The 8,662-nt window shown below is 44.1% G+C and overlaps 1 protein-coding gene across 1 annotated transcript; it reads left to right on the top strand.

Moving 5' to 3' along the window:
- The first annotated feature begins 6,756 nt into the window (after positions 1-6,756).
- On the top strand, positions 6,757-8,424 carry LOC125554054. Its single transcript, XM_048717676.1, has 2 exons — positions 6,757-7,415; positions 8,162-8,424. The coding sequence occupies exons 1-2, from the start codon at positions 7,188-7,190 to the stop codon at positions 8,285-8,287; spliced, it is 354 nt and encodes a 117-aa protein (XP_048573633.1). The 5' UTR covers positions 6,757-7,187; the 3' UTR covers positions 8,288-8,424.
- The last annotated feature ends 238 nt before the right edge of the window (positions 8,425-8,662 follow it).

Here is an 8,662-nt window from a genome sequence, read left to right as displayed (position 1 = left end):
CCGCCTCCCTCCCTGGCCGGCTCGGCCACCGTCGCCTCCCTCCCTTGCCGGCGTGGCCACCGCCTTCCTTCGCCCGCGTAGCCACCGCCTCATCCCTCTCCGGCCCGCCAAGCCACCGCCGCCTCCCTCCCCGGCCACCCCCGCATGACCCACACCGAGCCACCTCCCTGGATCCCCCATCCCCACGCCGACGCATGCCCTCCACGGAGAACCCCGCCGCCGCGCCCCCATCCTCACCTCCAAGGGCCTCCCATGGCCTGCCCCACCTCAAATCACCGGATCCCGTCGTCGTGGCCCTGCCCCCCAACCGTCGTATCCCGTCGCTGCAGCCGTGCGCCCAACCGCTGGATCCCGCCACCGCGGCCGTGCCGCGCCGCCGACGAGTGCCACCTCGTGCCGCCCGCACCTTCTCCATGCGCCCGCGCGCCAAGTAGTTGCGCTCCATGATTCAACCCCCGCGCGTCATGATCCCTACAGCCGCCGCCCGGGAACCCGACGACAACAGCACCCCTCGATGCACGCCGCCGTTCGTGGCCTTCCCTCCCCTCCACCTCTGTGTGAGAGAGGTTCACCGCTCTGGTGCGACCATCACTTCGCTCCGGCGTGGCCTGCCCTCCCCTCTGGTGCGATCTTCCCTCTACTACGACGCGCCCTCCTGCAGCACGCATGCACTTTGATCCGTCAGCGCATCGACCGAGCACGCATGCACGTGTTCTGAAGTTCGGCTGTATGTGTAGGTGCAAAAAGATGGTGTTTTAGTTCGTTGATTTCAGTTTGACAGGTTTATTTCCAAAAATGCATCAACGCCATGGAGTGTTAATTGTTCTTGTGTATCAAGCCATGTGTTTTATGAAGAGAGATAGAGACATTTGTGGCCGACGAGAGCACTAATCAGTTTTTCTTGAAGATTTCGCCTCCGATCAGGAATCTCTGTGTGGTGACAGTAGAAATTTCATTATACATAAAATGCAAAAAAGGTTCAAAAATACGAATGATAGAAGTTCATGTATATGAAGGTTGATGCTTCGCGTGTTGCGCGTATACACGGGAGCGCACAAGAAATCATTTTGTGCCATCATTCAGTAGCAGTTCAACAAAAAACCTGCAGCAGTTCAACTAGTATAATTCCATCAGAGAAAAATCAAGTTATGCTACTTGATGTTGACAATGACAAAAACCGCAATTTTTTGCGGCAAAAATTTACAGTGGAATGATGTGCTCACAAAAAGTGTTAGTGGTGTCCATAAGAACCCAACATTTTTCTATTTTTATTTCCTCCTTTTATATACAAATGCATAAAACTTGAGCCTGTCAGGGACATATCGTCGAGAAGTTCATGTATACATGGACTTGTTATCTCTGAAAGTTCAAAATTAAGAAAAATGGAGAGGTCAAAGAAAATGACAAACAAAAAAGTTCAAACAATTCACATGGATTTCGTTGGATCTTTCTAATTTATAAAGAAAGCCGGAAGTTCCACTTAAAATTAATGGGCGGTTTGATGTTTATTATATACCTAGAATTTTTTTCCATTACTAAAAAGAAATAAAATGAAGAAGTTCAAATTTAAAAAATGGAGCAGTTTGATATTATATTTGAAACCTCGATTTTTCGGTTACTAAAGAAAAAAACCAATAAGTTTAATCCAAAATAACAAAGAAGTTCAGTTGGAAAAAGCGTAGCAGTTTGATATTTATTTAAAAAATTCAGATTTTCGATTACTAAAGAATAAAACCAATAAGTTCAGTTGAAAATAACGAAGAAGTTTGATGTTTCTAACAAAACTCTAATTTTCACATTTCTAAAAAGTACACAAAGAAGTTCAAATAAGAAGGTTAGAGAGGTTCGATGTATATAAAAACTCGGACCTTTTCTGTTAGCAAAGCGAAATAGAGAGAAGTTTGGTTTGATAATTGCTAGAAGTTCATGTACTGCATGGTGTGCATTTCATATGAGAAAAGTAAAAATAAAAAGGCAAAGTCTAAAAATTTTGTTGATAGAAGTTCAAGTGCTCGACTAGGAAAAGTTCAAAAATTCTTATCAAAGAAGTTCGCCGTGTATTTAGATGTTCAAAACAAATAATTTTTTGTTTTGGTGTTTTAAAATAATACTCTCAATCCAAAGAGCAGTTCAAGTTGATAACTGTCGAAAGTTCACGTACTGCATGGTGTGCATTTTAGGTGAGGAAAAATGAAGATATTTTCACATAACTGAGAGAAGTTCAGATCGATAACTGCCACAAGTTCACGTACTACACGGTGTGCATTTTGTATTAAAAAGATAATATAAAAGCAAAGTCTAAAAGTGTTGTTGTTGTTATAAGTTCAAGTCCTTCGACAGAGAAAGTTAAAAAAATTATTGTGAGAGAGGTTTGTACAAAAAGAATATCATTTGTGTAACACTAAGGAATGAATGAGATAATTACAAACGAAAGTACGTCACATAAGTTCAACGTGAAAACAGCTCGAAGTTCAACTACTATGCTGAATGAATTTCAGATGAAAAACTTCTAAAATCATCGCGAGTATGAAAAAACGATCAACACGGGAAAATTGTGTGCTTACAGCAGCATTCCACCGGTATATCACTTGCTCAATTTCGGTGAGTGGATGGAGAGCTGCGAGTAGTGGATGGAGAGCTACGAGCAAAAAAATCATGTGAAAAACAGATCAAGTTCAGGTACACGCGCCGAGAAGTTCAGGTTCTTCACGCGGTGCATTTTCAAAGAATCTGTTTCACGATAAAGGCAAAACGAATGATCTCGCCGTTTTCGAAATTACGTGAAAACGGGTAGGAATCAGAGAAAACCATCAACATGGGAAAGTTTCGCATTTTCTGTAGCTTTTCATCGGTATATTTTTTGCCTCATTCCGTTAGAGTTTGTAGAAATTACATTTTTAGCTATTTTCAAAATTCACTTAAGACCGTAAGGAATTTGGAGAAACAATATATACAAAAAAGTTTCGCATTTGTTCAAGCTTTCCAATGCCATATCAGTTGCTGCATTCGGACATACGGTTAAAAAGTTAGCTCGAAAATACGAACTCGGTGGAACTTGTATCATTTTCTAAATTATTTTTAAACCGTTCAAAATCAGAAAAAACTTTTAATATGAAAAAAGTAGTGCATTTGCATAATCTTTCCAACGCCATATTATTTGCCTCAATTGGATTAGTCGTTCAGAAATGACATCGAAAATACGAACTTGGATGTTCCGTTTGCGAAATTCTATGATTTTCCAAATTACTCTTTATCCATAGGGAATTAGAGAGAACTTTCAACATGTGGAAGGAGCGGTTTTGCAGCAGCTTTCCAGCGCCATATTATTTGCCTCATTCCGATAAACGGTTTAGAAATGTGATCGAAAATAAGATTCACATTGTTTGTATGAGGAAAAAACGGTTTTCAAAACTGCTTTTAAACCGCTTACATTTTGCCAAAAATTTAACTTTGGTCATGATACTGGTGTCCATAGCTTTCCAACGGTATGTCGCAAGCCCCGTTTGGGCAATGTTGGCGGAAGTTCAACCTAGCACTGAGAGAAGTTCAGGTCGAACAATTCAGGCAGTAAAATTGCAAAAAACGCAATTTCATCACGACCCGAGAGCAAAATCCGCCAACGAGCGAGATTCCTATTTAAAACCGGTATTTAGTTGCTAAAAACGTTTCTAGATTACACCAACATCATATAGAACACGACTAAACAGAATAATTCGCGGGGGAAACTACGGTTGCGAACATAGCCCGAAGGTCGGGTTCGTACAGAGGAAAGTCCAGGCGCGTTACTCAGGCAGTTCAGGTTGTGATCAGAATATTATTCTGATCCCGTGATTAGAATAATGTTTATATATATATATATAGTGTTACTATTCATCACCCAGGGTGCAGAATAAATTATTCCTCACCCGAGGTAATCTTACGATCATTTTATAATTAAATTACGTTTGGAATTCAAATAGTTACATTCCTATTGATTCACTACATAAAATTTGACATAAGAAAATAAAAATATAGGTCATAAGACAAGAAAATTTACAGTTTATTTGTATTTTAGACTATGTTTTTACATTTGTAATTTTACATAACATAAAATATTTTTATGGCGATTATATATTTTCTTACGGTCTCTTTTTGCGTCGGAAATAAGACAAAACTTACGGAACGTAAAATTACGGTGCATTGATGGTAAAATAGAGGGGGGGTGAAGAATAACTATTCCTCACCCAGGGTGACGAATAGCGCAACCCTATATAATATATATATATATACAGCCCGTCTATTCTGATAATATTATCAGAATAGTTATTCTGATAACACTTCCGCACTGCATGCTCAACGCGAGGGCACTCCACTTTCTTTAGCAAGAGCACTACATTACAGAGACTAGTGAACTTCGCGTCGGAAAAAACTGCGCGTAGTGTTTTTTCGGTACTGTTTTTGCTCTAATTTTTAACCGTTCATCGGAACAAGGCATGTAATATACCATTGGAAAGCTACAGATTAGGCGCAACTTCGCCATGTTGAACACTTTTCGAGATTCCCCGCAGTTTAAGAGCAGTTTCAAAAACGATGCGACCCACAAAGAGTGGCAGCGAACGTTTTTCATGTTTTTTTCTAAACCGCTTGTCGGAATTAGGAAAATGATACACCGTTGGATATATATCGTCCAGGCACATCTTTTTCATAACTATTGCTTTCTCTAATTCGTTACGGTTTAAGAGTAGTTTCAAATTTACTAAATCGCGGAAGTCTGTTTTTTTGTATTTTTTGCAATTTTCGGTACTGTTTTCGCTCTAGTTTTTGAACCGTTTGTCGAAACGAGGCGTGTAATATGTCGTTGGAAAGCTCTGGACAAGGCGCAACTTTCATATGTAGAAATGGTTTTGAGATTCCTTACAGTTTTAAGTTAATTTTGAAAATCGTGCGGCGGACGACGAGAGGCAGCGGCCGTTTTTCGTGAAATTTTTACAAACCGATTGTCGAAATGATTCAAATGATATGCCGTTGGAAAGATATCGACGAGACGCAACTTTTTCATGTAGAACACTCTCTCTAGTTTCTTACGGTTTAGGAGCAGTTTTAAATTTACCGAAATGCGGACACTTTGTTTTTCGCAACACCCAAATTGACGTGGGTACTTCATCCGACTGAAAACCGCACTGCATCGGTCGAAAAACCGCACTGCATCAGACGGGTAAGAGAACTACATGGTTTGTTTTATTCAAACGTAATTTTTTCAAGGACGAAAAAGTAGAGTGCACTTTACATTGGGTGTAAATGAACCACAACACTATCAAGAAGTGAACTGCATTACTTTTTTTGTTTCCGTAACAATTTTTTGCACTTACGGGGTGAACAACATCATACAGCCGACCGCACTGCTTCAGAATGAAAACCGCACTGCATTGGACGGGCAAGTGAACCCCGTAAGTTTTCTCTTTTTACTAAGTTTTTTACGCTTATTTGTGAACCTCATATTCAAAGTTAGTGAACCACGTGGCCCAGACTAGAGAACTGCATTGTTTTCGGTTGGTGAAAGTGAATCGTAGGGCAGAAACTAGTGGACTTCATCTAAAAAGAAACAAACTTCTTTTCTGTGTTGATTTTTTATTGTTTTACAAAGGGAACCACAAGAGTGCACTGCAAACGTACATACACCCGCATTGCAAGCATACAGAAAACAAGTGAAACGGCCACATGCGACAATACAAATTGTCTTCTAAAAAAACACATGACCGATGGGGTGTACTGTAGACATACACACACCGCACTGCAGGCATATACAAAAGAAACTGAAGATAGCAAATTTTCCTTCAGTTGGTTTACAGTCAGATAGCAAAAAAATTGGATGAACCACACGAGGGCGCACTACTCGTGGGATCTAATTGCACTGCACCAGGTGCGAAGCCTAAGTGCACGAAGAGGTGGTCGCCCCCCTTCTCTGACTTCCTCCCCTCGTCGGCAGATGGGGCAGGAGATGCTCCAGCGAAGGGTCCACCCGGCGACGGTTCCGTGTGTGGTCCGACGAAGCAAGGCGGGAGGTGGTCCGGTGGCGCGGGGCAGGAGGTGGTGCGGCGGTAGGGGCGGGAGGTGGTGCGGCGGGGCGGGCAGGAGGTGGTGCGGCGGAAGGTGGGAGGTGGTGCTGCGGGGCGGGCGGGAGGTGGTGCGGCGGGGCGGGGCTGGAGGTGGTGTGGCGGACGGCGGGAGGTGGTGCGGCGGTGCGGGGTGGGAGGCGGTGCTGTGGCGGAGGAAGGTGATGCGGCGGCGCGCGGTAGGATCCGGGGGCGGCAAGGCGGCGCGCCTCCAGTCCGGCAGCGGCGATGAGGGTAGTTGGTAGGGTGGCGGGGGCAGTAGGTTGCAGGGGCTGCCAGGGAGGTGGAGGTTGGGGGTGGAGCGGGAGGAACGTGGGAGAGAGGTGGGGGTTGACTGGGAAGAAGGTCGGTTAAGTGGGGGAGGTTACTCGGTTTGTTTTGTGAGAGGAGTTCGGTCTGTGGGTTTGTTATGTGCGAAACTGTTAGCAGAATAAGGCTTTGATGTTATGAGAATAAGGTCTTAAGGGGTGTTATTAGAATAGACCCACCCTATATATATATATGACAAAACTATTCTAATCTCAGGATTAGAATAGTTATTTGGATCACACCAAACACATATATAGGGACGATCCAGTTGTTCACGGGATTTTTCAGCGAAATCAGAAACCGCCCCACCTCGTGGCAAAAAAAAGGAAACTACCCCCACCTCCCGCATCTTTCCCCCGACCCCGATCCACCTCTGCCGCCGCACCCACTGCACTCAACCACCACGCGGCCGGTGTCCCTCCTCCCCTGCGACCTGGCGCCTACAAGATCTCGGCATCCTACGCTGCCCGCCGCCCCACCCTCGCCAGCAATGGCGCCGAACCGAGCCTGCCACCCCACCTTCGACCAGAGACGGTGCCAAACCGCTGGAGCTGCCTCCACCGACCACCGGAGTCGGGGCGCCAAATGACTCGCCGCCCACTGTTCGTCGGCAATGGCTCCCCAGTCTGGCCCCTACCTCCAGACACCACGTGTTCTCCCCCACCTTTACTCATAGCTACAGCACCGACCGTCTCCTACCGCCGATCTGGTTGCTAACCACAGCCACCCACCGCCAGATGCATCGCAACACCGGCAGATCCACGCCGCTCCTCCGTCTATCAGCTAATGCCCCGACCCGTCGTGCTACACACCTCCTCCTCGCGCATGTGTCAACAAAACAAGTTGGTTGCTGAAGTCCACTTCATGCAACAACAGCAGGACGACTCCTCCAGTACGGTAGGCTCCTCCATCCCTGAGCGCGACGCGTCCATGACTGCGTCCACCCTCACGTTCCCTGCTCCATCCCTTCTCTCCTCTATGTGGCGACTGTGTGGGCGCTCGTCCTCTTCGAAGGTATTGCTACCAGCTTAGGCAAATTGTCCCAATTATACATGCTACCGTGATGCGGGAACAAATCTCATGAGAAATAGCTTGTTTGATGAGCAAGAAAAGTAAAAAAATTGATGTATTATGTTTGTAATTAAGTGCACTGCACCTGTTTGTTGTTATGCCTATGAGAGTTGGCCTTTTCATTTTACAAGTTTTTCCATTTGATTATGTGCTAAAAACAATAAGACAAGTTCAAAATTGAAAACCGAAGTTCACCTTTATTATTGTTGGAAAAATTAACACTTGTTACGGTATTTCACATACATAGTTTTTTTTGTTCTTCAGAAGTTCAGGTCACCAAAGCCACATACTATTGTAACCCTGTTCAAGGGCCATGCTAGGAATGCTTAAAGTGTTTAGTGAATTTGCTCAAAAACTCTCTTTTAACTAACACAAAGTTCATTGCCTATTGGTTATCTGGATGCATCAACATTGGCAGATTATTGTCAGAAGGTTAACACTATTCTACTTGGTCTGAATTAGCTAGAGGTTTACATTAGGGATTAAATTAATCCACAACATCAGGAAAAAAGTGCACGAACTTATATATAGTTATTTCAATTTGTGCATTTCTACTGCCGCCGATAGAGAAAGAGAACGGCGATGGTATTTTTCTCTGAAATTTCATCTATTTGTGTTCAGGCTAAGGCTGTTAATTCTCTCTGAGCTTTTTTCTATTTGAACTTTTTTGTGTGCCTGGGCATTTTCAGGCTACAACTATTTTCTCTCTGAACACTTCTGGGGACCAAAAGAAGTGTGGTCGTGTGGCAGTCATGAAGCGGCCGCCGGCGAGGATCAATGGCACTCTAGGGTGCACTTCAAAGTGTCCGTGTTAATGCCTCAATGAAAATTGTTTTGTGTAGTTTTGTATTTCAGTGCAAGCACACTTGACTCCATGAAACCTCCCATGACCAGCTGATTTGTCTTTGTGTTCGACCTACATAAGCTACTTTTATTTGTATCTAAAGCAGAACTCGGGAAGTTCTACACAACAAGTCTAGAGACATACAGTTAAGTTCTACTATAAAAATATGACACGTATACGGCATAGTGAAGTTCTACTACGACTGTACGCCAAGTTCGACTACATATATATGCTTAAAAACATCATTAGAGAAAACTGTAGGCCGAAGTCGTGCCCCTCCGCAGCACTACGCTGCTCACATCCTCACCCCCTTCTGTTGTATTCCATTCTAGGCATTGGTCGTGGC

This window comes from Triticum urartu, chromosome 4, assembly GCF_003073215.2.
Source record: "Triticum urartu cultivar G1812 chromosome 4, Tu2.1, whole genome shotgun sequence".
In the NCBI taxonomy this organism is placed as follows: domain Eukaryota; kingdom Viridiplantae; phylum Streptophyta; class Magnoliopsida; order Poales; family Poaceae; genus Triticum; species Triticum urartu.
The sequence above is the reverse complement of the archived record's forward strand: the minus strand, read 5'-3'. Positions and strand labels throughout refer to the sequence as shown.

What these genes read in the sequence shown, in the direction of transcription:
- LOC125554054 (XM_048717676.1), top strand. Translation starts at nt 7,188, where the DNA reads ATGCCCCGACCCGTCGTGCTACACACCTCCTCCTCGCGCATGTGTCAA. An exon ending in GGCGCTCGTCCTCTTCGAAG is followed by an intron (nt 7,416 to 8,161) that starts GTATTGCTACCA and finishes GGGCATTTTCAG; the next exon opens with GCTACAACTATTTTCTCTCT.